Source organism: Orcinus orca, chromosome 5 (genome assembly GCF_937001465.1).
Source record: "Orcinus orca chromosome 5, mOrcOrc1.1, whole genome shotgun sequence".
NCBI lineage: Eukaryota > Metazoa > Chordata > Mammalia > Artiodactyla > Delphinidae > Orcinus > Orcinus orca.
In genome coordinates this window covers 80,200,652-80,214,430 of record NC_064563.1, presented here as the reverse complement: position 1 = coordinate 80,214,430, position 13,779 = coordinate 80,200,652, and the positions used below count along the sequence as shown (strand labels likewise).

General features: G+C 48.9%; 1 protein-coding gene across 3 annotated transcripts in view; it reads right to left on the bottom strand.

Moving 5' to 3' along the window:
• Positions 1 to 13,779, bottom strand: part of MYLK (myosin light chain kinase) — a 268,669-nt gene that overhangs the window by 44,760 nt on the left and 210,130 nt on the right. For all 3 annotated transcript variants that reach the window (XM_049710437.1, XM_049710436.1, XM_049710438.1), the window contains 3 exons: positions 4,870 to 4,920; positions 3,972 to 4,099; positions 1,844 to 1,997 (listed from right to left, as the gene is read on the bottom strand). In XM_049710437.1, coding sequence (XP_049566394.1) covers positions 1,844 to 1,997; positions 3,972 to 4,099; positions 4,870 to 4,920 — 333 coding nt within the window. The remainder of the gene's footprint in view (positions 1 to 1,843; positions 1,998 to 3,971; positions 4,100 to 4,869; positions 4,921 to 13,779) is intronic.

Sequence of the window (13,779 nt, the reverse complement as noted above, 5' to 3'; positions counted from 1 at the left end):
ATATTCCTCAGCCATAGAAAGAAATGAAATTGAGTTATTTGTAGTGAGGTGGATGGACCTAGAGTCTGTCATACAGAGTGAAGTAAGTCAGAAAGAGAAAAACAAATACCGTATGCTAACACGTATATATGGAATCTAAAAAAAAAAAAATGGTCATGAAGAACCTAGGGGCAGGACAGGAATAAAGACACAGATCTACTAGAGAATGGACTTGAGGACACGGTGAGGGGGAAGGATAAGCTGGGACAAAGTGAGAGAGTGGCATAGACATATATACACTCCCAAACGTAAAATAGATAGCTAGTGGGAAGCAGCCGCATAGCACAGGGAGATCAGCTCGGTGGTTTGTGACCACCTAGAGGGGTAGGATAGGAAGGGTGGGAGGGAGGGAGACGCAAGAGGGAAGAGATATGGGGACATATGTATATGTATAGCTGATTCACTTTGTTATACAGCAGAAACTAACACACCATTGTAAAGCAATTATACTCCAATAAAGATGTTAAAAAAAAAAAGAACACCAGGTGAAAAGCTTTCGTGTGCACCACGTATGAAGGCCCGAAAGTGCTCTAGGACCAGCCTGCTATCCATCTGCTGCTCCTTCGCTGTCCTGAACGCCTGCCACGTGTGTGTGGGGGGGCAGTGGGCTGAGCATGACGGACAGTAGGAGGCCAGTTAGGAAGCTAGTTTGATATTTCAAGAGAGAGTTGACCAGGGCATGAAAAACACAGTGATTGAGATGGAGAGGAAAAAGTGACCTTGACAATCAGTCTGAAGACAGACTCTGAACTCAATCCTGGGATGTAGGAGATAAGAAAAAGGGAGTGGATTGGGGATTAGGAGGGCAAGGTGACCTCAGAAGCAGTCCCAGAAGACTAATGGGGCCTGGGGGTGAGGCTACAGGGAGTTGAAGATTGTTGCCAGGGAGGTGAAGAAGGAGACTCAGAGGAGAGACTGGCTCTTTCAGAGGGTTTGGCCGTGAAGAGAGAGCAGGAGAAAGATGCTAGGGTGGCCAGAGTGAGACGAGATGCTGCAGGAGTTATGCGTGCCTGTGCGCATGGCGACGATGGGAGAGTCCTGGCAACATTTATGGGAGAAATTGGGGAGAAGTTGAAGAGAATGGGGGTGGCGGGGGTTGGAGCCCTCAAGAGCCTGGGGTCCGGAGCACAGGAGAAAGGTGGGCAACACCCAGAGCCTGGAGGGTGGAGTCAGCACGGGGACAGATAGAGAGACGCCTGCAGGTGTGGGACCACCAAGCTAAGCAAGTTCATGCCTGATGCCTCCTATTTCTCAGAGAGGCCAGTGGCCAAGGCCTGCAGGGTAGGGGGTCTCGAGGAATGGCTGTCTCAGGGTATGGGAGAGGGCACTGACCAGCGCTGACGCCCTGGCTGAGCCTGGACGTTGACAGAGCCCAGCACTGAGTCTGCAGATTGATGTGGTCTCTCTGCCGTGCCCCGAACTCAGGCAGAGCGGCAGTGAAGTTGAAAGGCAGCACTGATTCAAGGTGAGGGTTTGCGAGGGGACTGGGGTTGGGGGCAGGCAGTGGACCAGGGGGAGAAGGGGTCACAGGGGCTAGCTGGAGAGAGTTGGAGTGGTAGAGCTCAGAGTCTGGCTAGAAAGGGAAACCGGGAGGGGATTCATAGGAAGAGGAAAACGCTGTGTGTGCAAGGTCTGGGATTCTCAACAAGCACGAAGGGCAGCAACAGTGTGAGAGCAGGGAGTGGGAGAGCGGGGAGAAAGGGAGCCTGTGGGCAGAGGGAACGCGTGCTGAAGCAGCGGCCCCGGGAGACGAGGCCTGGAAGTCCATCATCCCGCCTTCCCTACGCCCCGTCCCCAGACTCACCCACAACGGTGAGGTTGACCTGGGCCTGCCTGCTGCCCAGCCTGTTCTCCACCAGCAGAGTGTAGCAGCCACAGTGCTCCTGGCGTGCAGCCCGGATGGTGAGCTTGCTGACGTTCTCACTGTTCTCCACCTTGATGTGCTCACTCTCCTGGATCTGGGACAGAGAGTGGGGCAGGCACTGGAGACTTTGAGCCAGACAGGAAGGGGGCTCCGACCCACACTCCTCACCCCTGGGGATGTGGATACAGCTGCCCGAGCTGTGTGGGGCTGGTCTTGTCTGGGCTCTGAGCTTCCCCCTAAGCGGGGAAGACCCCCTAAGGTCTAGACTCTGAGCTTCCCCCTCTCCTGCACCTAGAGCCAAGCTGCCCTGACAGGGTCGAGATCTGGGACGAGCAGGGAGGGTACTGAGCAGGGTCTGGTGGCCGGGAGTGAGCTGTCACTCTCTGCTCCAGACCGGAAACAGGGCACATTCCAGCCCCCTCCACTGCTCTGGGATGGGATGGTGGGAGAACAGATTTGATCAAAGTCACTTACAAAGCCCACCCAGTGGGTTCTGACCTCTTCTGTGCCGTCAAATACCACAGTCACCAGCCAGATGTGGCTATTCAAATTTTAGTTGAGTGGCAAACCATCCAAATGTCCATCAACGGATGGACAGATAAACAAAATGTGGTACATCCAGAACACGGAATAGTATTTGGCCATAAAAAGGAATAAAATATTGGTTCATGTTACATCATGGATGTGCCCTGAAAACGTAACGCTAAGTGAAAAAACCCAGACCCGAGAGAACACATATTGTATGGTTCCATTTATATGAACTGCCCAGAACAGGCAAATCCACAGAGACAGCAAGCAGGTGGGAGATCGCCAGGGTCTGGGGGAAGGGGAGAAATGACTACGAATGGGTCTGGGGTTTCTTTTCGAGGTGATAAAAATGTTCTGGAATCAGAAAATTGTTACGGTTGCCCAACCTTGTGAATATATGTACACTTTAAAAGGATGAATTTTACGGTGTGTGAATTATATCTCAACAAAGCTGTTACAACAATTTTTAATTAGCTGAAGTATAAAATTCAGTTCCTCAGTTGCACTAGTCACACTTCAGGTGTGCAATAGCCACATATGGTTAGTGGCTACTCTACTGGATAACAGACATGGTACAATTACATCACTACAGAAAGTTCTGTTGGATGGAGCTGGGACTTGGCTCAATGTCTCTGAAGAGGGTTGAGATCCCATCTTACTTCAGACACCACTAGCCCAGACAAAACCCAAGCAAACATGCTTTGGGATAAGGCCAGCTTCTCTTCTTCATCTTTTGAGTCCAACTCTTCTTTCTTCCCCAGTACTAGCCTCCCACCTCTGGGCCTTAGGACAATTTGAATGGGTTGGAAATAGAGCAACAGAGGGCTCAGAAGAAGTCATCACACCTTCTGTAGAGGTGTGATCCAGGGCCAGCCTGCCGGTCTGGGGCCCCTGCTGGTCAGGCACATGGGCACACACTACCAACGTGGGATCAGGAAAATGGCCAGGCTCCCCAAGTTTCTCTAAAAGGAACTGGTTGTTTGGAAATTCAAACATTTTCCTGTAGGACTGTTGTTATAAATGGAAGTTAGATTTCTGGGTCAGTAAGCCAAAATTCTGTTTAACGTACAACTGATCTACTCAAATACTCAGGTGCGCTTTTATCTCTCCAGCATGTGGTAAGTTTAAGTGGTCGCCACAGATAGGGTTCAGTGAGCTGGCACAGAATCACAGAAAGCTCTAGAGTCTGAGAGGTCATTTAGGTCACTGGTTCGATTTTCCTGACTCCAAGTAGAATTCTAGACCGAGATACCCAAATCAGGTGGGGGCCATAGGTGGTTTCTGTTTTCTCCTTCATATTCTTCTCTATCACACAAATTGTCTATAAAACAGGCATCCTTGCTAGATGTAGAAGAAAAGGTTATTAAGAGCTCAGATTTGGTGGGTGGGTGACAGGGGTGTGAGGGGCTCTCCCATTTCTCAGGCCCCTGTGATGAGCAGCGATGCTGCCCTTCATCACGGCATTTCTCATCCCTTTCGGCCCACGACGGCTCTGGAACTTGTGTGGGCTGTTCTCGGGCCACTGCCCTCTGTTACTGACCTGCTTTCGGAACTTCATCCAGGTGCATGTGATGGGCTGGGTGCCGGCCACTTTACCCAACAGCTCCACAGGCTCTCCTGCACGCACCTTTTGGTCCTCAGGAAACTGGATGATCTGAGGGGGCACGGCTTGGGGAGGACAAGGGAAAGAGTGAGCTCCGAGGAGGAGGGAGCCTCAGACATTCTAATCTCATTCGACGCTGCCAGTCACATTGGTCTGTTGCTCCTCTCTCACCTTCCGGAACCTTCAGGGTAAGACTGAGCAATGACCACTGCTTCAGACACCTGGGCTGACGGATCTGCTAGGTTTGTTGGTCTCTTGATCCTGATTCCCTCAGAAGTGACCCACACAATTTATAAGGCATGATTCTCCGTTCGTTGGTTGTTGTGGAATTTGTGCCTTACCCTAATTTTTTGAATCTGTGACCTTACTCCTTTATTAGTTACAAAGCATCTTGCCTTCTAACCTCCAGGTCACCCTGGCTGACAGGCTCAATATGGTTCACATCCTCAAATGTCTTTCCATGGAAAACAGACAGGGCTTCCTATCACAGGGACATACAGAGCAGAGCATGAAAACAGCACAAAGTGGATTATCTCAGTAAGGGGCAGACTGGAGGACAGAGAGGTGAGCAGGATTTCACAGCAGGGATGGGAAAGTCACCAGTATCGTGTGATGCTGTCCATACCAGAGAAGCAGGAGAAAAGGCAAGTAGTGGAAGAGGGTGGGGGACCAAGGTGTACAGAGACTCTTGGGGAAATTTCAGCCTGAATAATGCAGAGCTTGAATCGGGGAGCGGGGTGGGACCACATCCCCAGTGGTCAGTCTAGCAGAGCAAAGGGTAAACCCCTCAAAGCAGATGACTCCCTCGCCCGCAAATGTTGCTGTGACCAATTACCTGCCTTCGGAGGTGTCTTGGGGGCAGGTTTCTTTTTCACAGTTGCATCACCTGAAACAAAGAAGTTCACAGGTTATTTTCTGTTATTATTATTTTTTTTTACAAGGCTCCTGAATCCTAGGAGGGCACAGTCTGATCCACTGGCCCCTCATCCAGATGGAGCCCTCCCTTGAATATGTCTTTCTGGAGACCTTGCAGTCGCACATGGACAACCTCATGAGCGACTGAATACCACTTCTCAACAGGGCCTCTGGAGGGGTCCCCGGAGCCTCCAGGGAGATAAAAACTCTGAAAAATGCTTAAGCTTCCATTGTCCATTTCTATGATGATAACCCCAAACTCACTAACTCTTCTCTTACCCTTTCAGGAAACTCATAAGGGAAATTATGTCAGATAAACTGACTAAATTTAGTCCTTGGTGTGGATCCAAGGGTCTCAGGCTTCCTTTGGGTCACAGACTGTGGACCGTGGCTTTTATTTTTTTAATGTTTGTTGAATGGATCAATGAATGAACAAACAAATGAATGAACAAACCAATGGTCTCCTTCATTCTTACCCCACCCCATTCTCCAAATGACTCACATAAGAAAACTGACCCAGACAGACCAGTTTTGCCACACTAACCTATTCATTTGTCTAAATAGCAATATGGCGAATGTGTAATAAGCTATCTTCATAGCTTATTTTCATATTTCTTTCAGGACTTTGTTCAAAAGTCATCTAACGTACTTACCCAAGTGAAATGAAAACCTACATGCACACAGACACCTGTATATGAATGTTTGTAGTGGGTTTATTTGCGATTGCCAAAAACTAGAAGTTATCCAAATGTCCTTCAACTGGAGAATGAATGAACTGTGGTACAGTCATACAAGGAAATACCACTCATCGATAAAAAGGAACAAACTTCTGATATACACAACATGAATGGATCTCAATGATTCATCTTTCTCTTCTGCTAAAAGAAGTCAGACTCAAAGGCTGTGTACTGTATAATTCTATTTGTGGGACATTTTAGAAAAGGCAAAACTGTAGGGACAGAGAAAAGGTGGGTGGGGAGGGGTTGACTACTAAGGGGCACAGGACATATTTTAAGGTGTAGAAACCATATCTTGGTCGTGGTGGTAGTTACAGGACTATACGCATTTGTCAAGAACTGTGCAACACAATGGGTGAATTTTACTGTACGTAAATTATAATATGAAAAATGGGAAAGAGCTGCTTAACTAGTGAGATCCTCCCTAACCACACTATATCAAATAGCTGTGGTTTTATAATAGATTGTCCTTGTTTTTAGGAAATATATACTGAGGTATTGAGGTATAGAGGATACCACATGTGCCACTTACTTTCAAACTGTTCATAAACAATAATGTGTACGTGTATATGTATACGTGTATATGTGTTTGTGAAGAGGTAGAAGGAAAAAGAGGTTGAAAAATAGAGGAAGAGAAAGAGAGAGAACATATGATAAAGCAAAAATGATAAAACATTAATATTTGAAGAATGTGAATGAAGGGTATACAAGAAATATTTGTACTATTTTTGCAACTTTTCCATAGTTCTGAAATTATTTCAAAATAAAAGTTAAACAGAAAGTTAAACAATGTTTTATCCAGCCAACATGATATAGTTGTTCAAATGAGGGAGAAAGAGAAAGCAGTGTCTGTTGAGGAGATGGCTGGGAGGTGCGACACAGGGTGGACCTGAGGACTCGAGATGATCTAACCTGGAGAGAAGAGCCCCACTGATCAGGAACCGAGTGACTCAGAGTAGAGAGTCAGGGTGATGTTTGGTGGAGGGTGGCTGGAGCACAGGGCTGGTTTCAGAGAGCAGTGGCACGAAGATGGTGTGATAATTTAAAGAAGATAAAAAATTCAGTTCCTCGGTCACACTAGTCACATTTCAAGTGCTCATAGCCATGCATGTTTAGTGGCTTCCATATTGTGTAGACAGGGAGCACTGCTATCATCACAGAAAGTTCTATTGGACAGTGCTGGTCTAGAATGTCAAGTTTGAGAGTTAGGTCTCTGTCCTGAGTAACAGGAAGTCCTAACACAAACGGCAGTCCAACTGGGCTAGAGGACCCCTGGAGGTCTTTCTAGTTCCAGGGCACAAGAATATCCAATTAGGAGACTATTGCCATACTCTTAGGAGAAACACATCAAGGTCCAGCCTTGGCAAAGGCAGCAGAAAAGAAAATACAAATAAGAGATGGAAGAAAAGTTAAAAGAATTCTGGGGCTAAACAAGAGGGAGGAACAAAGATTTCTCAGGGACATCTTCCTTGAATAAATGGGAAAAATTTTATCGATGGAACGTGGAATCTAGGAGTGAAAGATGAGGAGTTTGGCTTGGCTCAAGAGAATGTGGTCGATGAAAGAGTTTAATCTGTGTATTGGCTAGAAGCCCAGGATCAGAATTCTAGAGATAGTTGGTGGAAGCTGAACGAGAAAGATTTTAAGATCCAACATGCAATCATTAATGGAAACTGTGAGGATGGGTCAGTTCTTTGGGGAAAAGAGTACAGTGAAAGATGAGAAAGGGCCAGGGTCTGATCTGAGCTGATACTCTCAGGGAGGAGCTGGGCTGAAGGAGAGGGTCTGTGGAAAGACTGTTCCTGAAACCCAGGGTGGAGGAGGATGGGTACTGGGAGGATACGACCAGCATCAGGTGATGGGTGGTATTTGAGAGGGCAGGTTCTGTGGGATGGTGGGGTCAGAAGTTGCTCTAGAGTAGATTCTCAAGGACACAGCTAGGGAGTCAACTAATCCATCAAGAATTCTGGAGGTGAAAGGGACAAAGAGAAGCAGGTGAAGAAGAGGAAATGTCAAGCTAACGTTTCTTCCCAGGTGAGAGAGAAGAGAACAGGTGTGAAAGCAGAAGGCTAGGACTAGGTGGAGAGGAAGAGCGCAGAGACGCTGGCAGGGAAGAGCCGGGGAAAGCCAGATCCCTCGGGAGTGCATACTGGATGGGATACGGAACCCTCAGAATTGGCCGAGCCACAAAGCCCCTGCTCCCCTGCATCCAGGGCAGCTGGAAGGGAGACGGCACAACTGGAAGAGAGCAGCCCTCAGGGAAGGAAAGAGGGGCTCCTACCAGAGCTGGGATCTGACCTCCTGGGAGCGGGAAAGCCATCTCTTCAGAGGAACTGTGTGGAGGGCTGTTGTTATGGGCTGAGTGGTGTCCCCCGCAGTTCATATGTTGAAGCCCTAGCCCCCAACACCTCAGACTATGACTATATTTGGAGACAGGAACTTTAAAGAGGTGATCAAATTAAAAGGAGGCTGTTAGGGTGGACCCTCATCCAAACCGGCTGGTGTCCTTGTAAGAACAGGAAATTTGGGCACGTGGAGAGACACCAGGGATGCACACGCAGAAAAAGGGCCGTGTGAGGCAAGAAGCCCGCCACCTGCAGGCCAAGGAGAGAGGCCTCAGGAGAAACCAAACCTGCTGACACCTGATCTCGGACTTCCAGCTTCCAGAACCGTGAGACAATACATTTCTGATGTTTAGGTCCTCCAGTCTGCGGTACTTTGTTATGGCAGCCCTAGCACGCTGTAGCTGCGGACGAGCTCTGGGGGCAGGGAAGGAGACTGCCAGCCCCTGGAGTGGTGGGCTAGGAGTTAATCAGAAGGCAAGGAAGGGCACAAAGTGAAAGCAGATGACTCCAAAGTGCCCCCCTATACTATTCTTGGGGGCTCTGGGTAAACCTACCTGGCCAGAAGTAGAGCCTGAACTAATAGCAATATTGCTATGTTACAGTTAAATAAGAGTGAAGGCCAAAGTTTTATGGTAGTTCTACAAATTTCGAGCGCCTCCTGTTTGAATTGGTTAGCATTTGAAACTGGTTTGGTTCCTATCAGTAACAACTATTTGAAACATTAACAATGTTCTGTATCCTCTTCTATACATATTTTATAGGACCATCTGCTGAAATCCATTAACTGCGTTCTGGGCTTAGGAGAACATATTTAATGGATTAGGAAGCAGAGTCACTGGATTCTAAACCTGGTTTCTCGTAGAGAGCTAGACTCAGCAAGTTGAGTTTCTAACCCATGATGTCATCATCCTTTTTCTCACTGGGTTCTTACCCCAACCAAACACAAGCAGGGCACTTCACGTTGTTTCCATTTCATGAAAAAGGAGATGGATTTGAATAAAAGTCAGATGACTTGCTGGGTTTATAAAACGACATGTGGCCAAGTGAGAAACAGGACTTAACCCTCTTGCTGCCCAGTGTATGGCTGCTTTCCTCCTGTTTCCTCTTGACTCCAGCTGACATTCTGCCCCGTCCTCAAACCAGGTCCTTGAAACCTTTCTCTGTCCCTTTGCAGAAATGCAGTGGGTGTAGGCTCTGGCACTGGACTTGGGTTTGAATACTGCCCTGTTACTTCCTAAGCTGTGTGACTTATAGCCTGTTATTTAATCTCTTGGAGCTTTAGTTTCCTCATTCAAAGACTGTGGGAAGAATAAATAAAATTTGTTGTAAAGAATTAAGCTACATTGTAAAGAAGGTATAGCAATAAAGTGCAAGCTCTAACACCAGCCCTACCACCCATTCACCTTTCTTCCCCAAACACATCCCCAGAGGACTGCTCTGTACTTTCCTTCACCTGTTTAGTCTCCACACTGTTGGTCAGGTCAGCTTTATACCTACACGAGGTCGCTCATGCTGCACCTGAAGCTCCTTCCCCAGTTCAGGTCCTCAGTAGAGGGAAAATTCTTGCTGGTCCAGATGCCCAAGCTCTCAGTACTTCTTGGGCCACTAACTAGTTTCTTTTCCTCTGGATGCACCCTTCTTATTATCTTATTATTGCTGTCAGCCCTTTGTCCCTCACCCCCTTCTCCAGCACCCCAAACTTTCTGTGCTAGCCATTGCCAGAGAAGAGTATCACAGAAGGAAAATAAAATCCAACCATCTTTGCAAACCTCAGACACAGGGTGAGGCAAGGAGGGCAGAGTGTCCTCCCTCTCCTTTTTTTTTTTGGCGGTACACGGGCCTCTCACTGTTGTGGCCTCTCCCGTTGCGGAGCACTGGCTCCGGACGCACAGGCTCAGCGGCCATGGCTCATGGGCCCAGCCGCTCTGCGGCATGTGGGATCTTCCCGGACCAGGGCACGAACCCGTGTCCCCTGCATCGGCAGGCAGACTCTCAACCGCTGCGCCACCAGGGAAGCCCTCTGAGTTCCTTTTTTTTATCCCTCTTTCTGCTGCCCTCATTTTTCTGGAGCCCAGACCTCTCTCCTGGGCCCACCCATACATCCCACTACCTGACACCATTTCCCTAGGCACATACTGCAAACCCAACACATCCAAAACCAAATCCAGGTTCTTCTCCCCATACTGCTTCTCATCCCCATTTCTCCCAAGGCCCCCTCCCTGCCCATATCCAGTCACGAGCTGACATCTTTCAATTCCATCAACAAGATAACCTCCTTGGTCCCACTTCCACATCCCCACTGTCACCATTCTAGTCCTAACTGTACCACCTCCTAGACCTCTGGTCCCCTTTCCCCACACTAATACATCCATCACTCAGTGGCCAAAATGGTCTTTCTCAAATGCAAGTCTGATGTCACTCCACTGTTGAAACCTCTCCAGTGGCTGCCAACTGTCTCTTAGGATCAAGTCCAACTCACCAGACAAGGGCCTTCAAGATTTGTCCCCGACTTTCAGACCCAGCCTTCTTTCTAACTCTTGGGGAACACCCTCACCCATGCCCTGTATGCTCAATGTCAGTGGTTCTCAAAATCTAGTGTGCATGATGATCACCCGGGAGACTTGCTGAAAACACAGATTCCTGACCTTCCTGGGGTGTGGCTGTTGCCGGTTCCTGTGCCAGCTCTGTACTCTGCACTGAAGGCCTTTCAGTTTCTGCAATGGCAGGATTTTGTTGTCAACTCTTTGCTGACTCTTGCACATTCTGGGACAGGTCTCAGCTCACGCATCACTGCTGCCAGGTTGGGCTCCATTCCCCTCCAAGGCAGTTCAATCAGTAGTCATCACAAGGCACTGCAATTGCAGAAACCTGCCCCCAACACGCATACACCCCAGCAAGCTCCCTGGGGACAGGAACGAGGCCCATCCTGTTCATTTTCTGTATCCCCAGTGCGTAGCTCAGTACCTGGCACAGGCTTGAAAACAGCTCTTAAAGGAATAAATGGAACCCCCGAGGATCTCCGTTAACATGGGAATTCCCGAGAACACTCCAACCCATCCCTGGGCTCTGATGCTCAGAGATAAAGCCCATTGGCTTGAATCCTTGTGCAACTTTCCACAAAAAGGAGAAGGTCCCTTGCTCTGTTACCAGTTAGATCAAAGCTGCCAGGTGCTGGGCCTTCTACCCCACACAGGGGACTGAGGCTGGAAGAAGTGAAGCAACCCAATAAGAACATCACAAATCAAAGCACTGAATTTAGAAGGTTCCTGGGAAACATGGTGCTGGGCTGGGAAGGCTGGCCTCCAATTATCTGGGTAATCCATCTTCTGCTTTTGCCCCAGCCTGCCCCCACCCACCTAGTCCTGGCCTCATGAACCTTCCTCTGCTCTGGGAGGGCAGAGCTCAGCACCCCACAGAAGTTTCCAGACTGCTCAATCTGAAGACACATGAGTCCCTCTCTCCAGTGATCTCCAGAAAGATCAGAGCCAGCAATTGGGAGATATTTACAGAGCCTGAAGGCGGGTCTTACAGCTTCAAAAGGGTCTGAGATAATGGAAAGCCAAAGGGAATTGGGGAGGTGGCATGAACAGCCTAGGGTACAGGGAGGTCCCTGGATCTCCGCCTCTCCGGGGACATTTCCTTTTTTAGGTAGCTAGCTAAAAATAGACATCAAACCCTTCACAATTCCCAAAATCAGCATTAACTTTCTGCCACGAGCTCCCGAAGGGGACTCGGATTGGGTGACGTGTGGAGGGACAGCACCCACCCTGCAGGGCTTTGTCAGAACAGGACGGTGGAGGTGAGGACCTGGGGATGGAAGGCTGAATCTCACTGTCCTGCACTGGGGGAGGCTCAGGGCTCCAGGGGACTTGAAAACCCCCTCCCAGCAATGTCCCTCTCCCTCCCCCCACACACATTAGGCCCTTTCCAACCCCTCCTTACAAACCTGTGGAAAAATATTAGTCATTCTCCCAGAATGAACATCTCTGGGCAAATTTCCTATACACATCCCCTCATAGCAAAGGCTGTCACGTAAGAAGATTCCAGAGGAACACTGCTCCTCTTGTTACCGCAAACACCCAGCCCTGAGCCCCCAGGGCACAGAACGTCAGGACAGTTGTGAAAGAGGCAGCCCAGCATGGCCAGGACAGCAGTGTCAGTGTTGTTTGATGGGCATTCTCCAGGCCCTTCCCTGGGAGGACCCATCCTGCCATTAAACTGGCTTGTGGGAGACAATGGAAGAGCTGGGAAGGATCTGGAGGTGGCAGCCCGGGAGTGGAAGCACAGGTCCACATGCGTGGTGTGGTGGAGGGTGGCATGACCACCATCACTCCTCAGAGACCAGTATTTTGGTTGGGAGTAACCAGGAGTTGGTGCCAGCTTTCAAAGACATTCATGGAATAGTCCCGCTTCTCTCCCGGGCCCATACCTTTCCCTGTCAAGCAAGTCTCGATGCCAAGTCTTAACCCCTCCAGCATTTCCTTCCAGCCCTCTGAATCCTGGAGACAGTTTGATCAAAAGAAAGACTTGATCCTGGAGAAAATCTTCTGGATAACTGGACACTGCTTTTGATATCCAAAGATGCTTTCAAAGATGACTTTGGGGTTCAGAGAGAGACACACACAGGAGTCCAAGGCCAAGATATCTAAGAGCATCGTAATCTGGGATAGTAGTCAGTGAGGTCAAAGTGACCGGTATGAGAGGTGAAGCTCAAGGTCAAGGCCAGGCATGGAACATAAAGTGGTTCAGCTGTATCCTCCCCAGATCCCAGAAGCAGGGGAACTCAAAAATACATTGGAAAAGTGAAATACCTATTATATCCCTACTTCACACCAGGCACTGCAGTTTCAGAGATGGACAGGCACTGGTTCCTGTCCCCTAGTTGTAAAAGCACCTTGTGGATGTTCCTCTATCTCTTTCCTAAAAGACCGTCAGCTTTACGGACTGATAGGAGGAACCCCTGAGCCTGTTATCGCACTGGCAGTGCCTCTCTGTATTTTCTCAAACTATCCTTCAACCCCATCAATGCCTCTCTCACACAAAATTCCAGTCAGATCCCCTCCAGCTGGACACACTAAGCCTGGACTCTATGCATATGGCCTCCTTCCCATCAGGATATCTCTGCTGCTGTGTGCTCATGCTTGCCGGAGCTTCCACCCTTCATGTACCAGATAATACAAAGGGTGTTGGCCAGCCCCACCTGCGCTGTATCACTCCAAAGCAAAGCATTCTATTGAATGTCTTGATGTCAGAGCTGGAAAAGGCCTGGGGGGTCAGTCGGAGAAAGTCCCCATTTGACAGGTGCAGAGGGAGGAAGGGCTTTGACTGAGGCCACATGTTCAATTAGAGGCAGAACCAAGACGTTCATTTCCTGCTCTCCAGCCCAGGGGCTTGTTTGGCTATGCCCTGGGCCTGAGCACTGCCCCACCGGGCACAGTAAATGGGCATCTGGAGGTCCAACAAGGAAGGGTATTGCTGTCTACCCACGCCCCCCATCCCCGTCACAGTGGGGATACTTCTCCCCCAGGCCCACGCACGTCTCTCTTGTTCTCTCTCCAAAGGTGGGAGACGACACACTCTGGGCTGGAGGAGTGCATAAAGTTTTCCAGGAGTGCTGAGACTGAATTCCCATCAAGATGGGGGAAAGCATAGTGGGTCAATCGACAAAAACTGAATATGGGACCGTGGGTTAAACAGTATCGGTTCAACGTTAAATGTCCTGATTTTAATAATCGCATTGTGGTTATG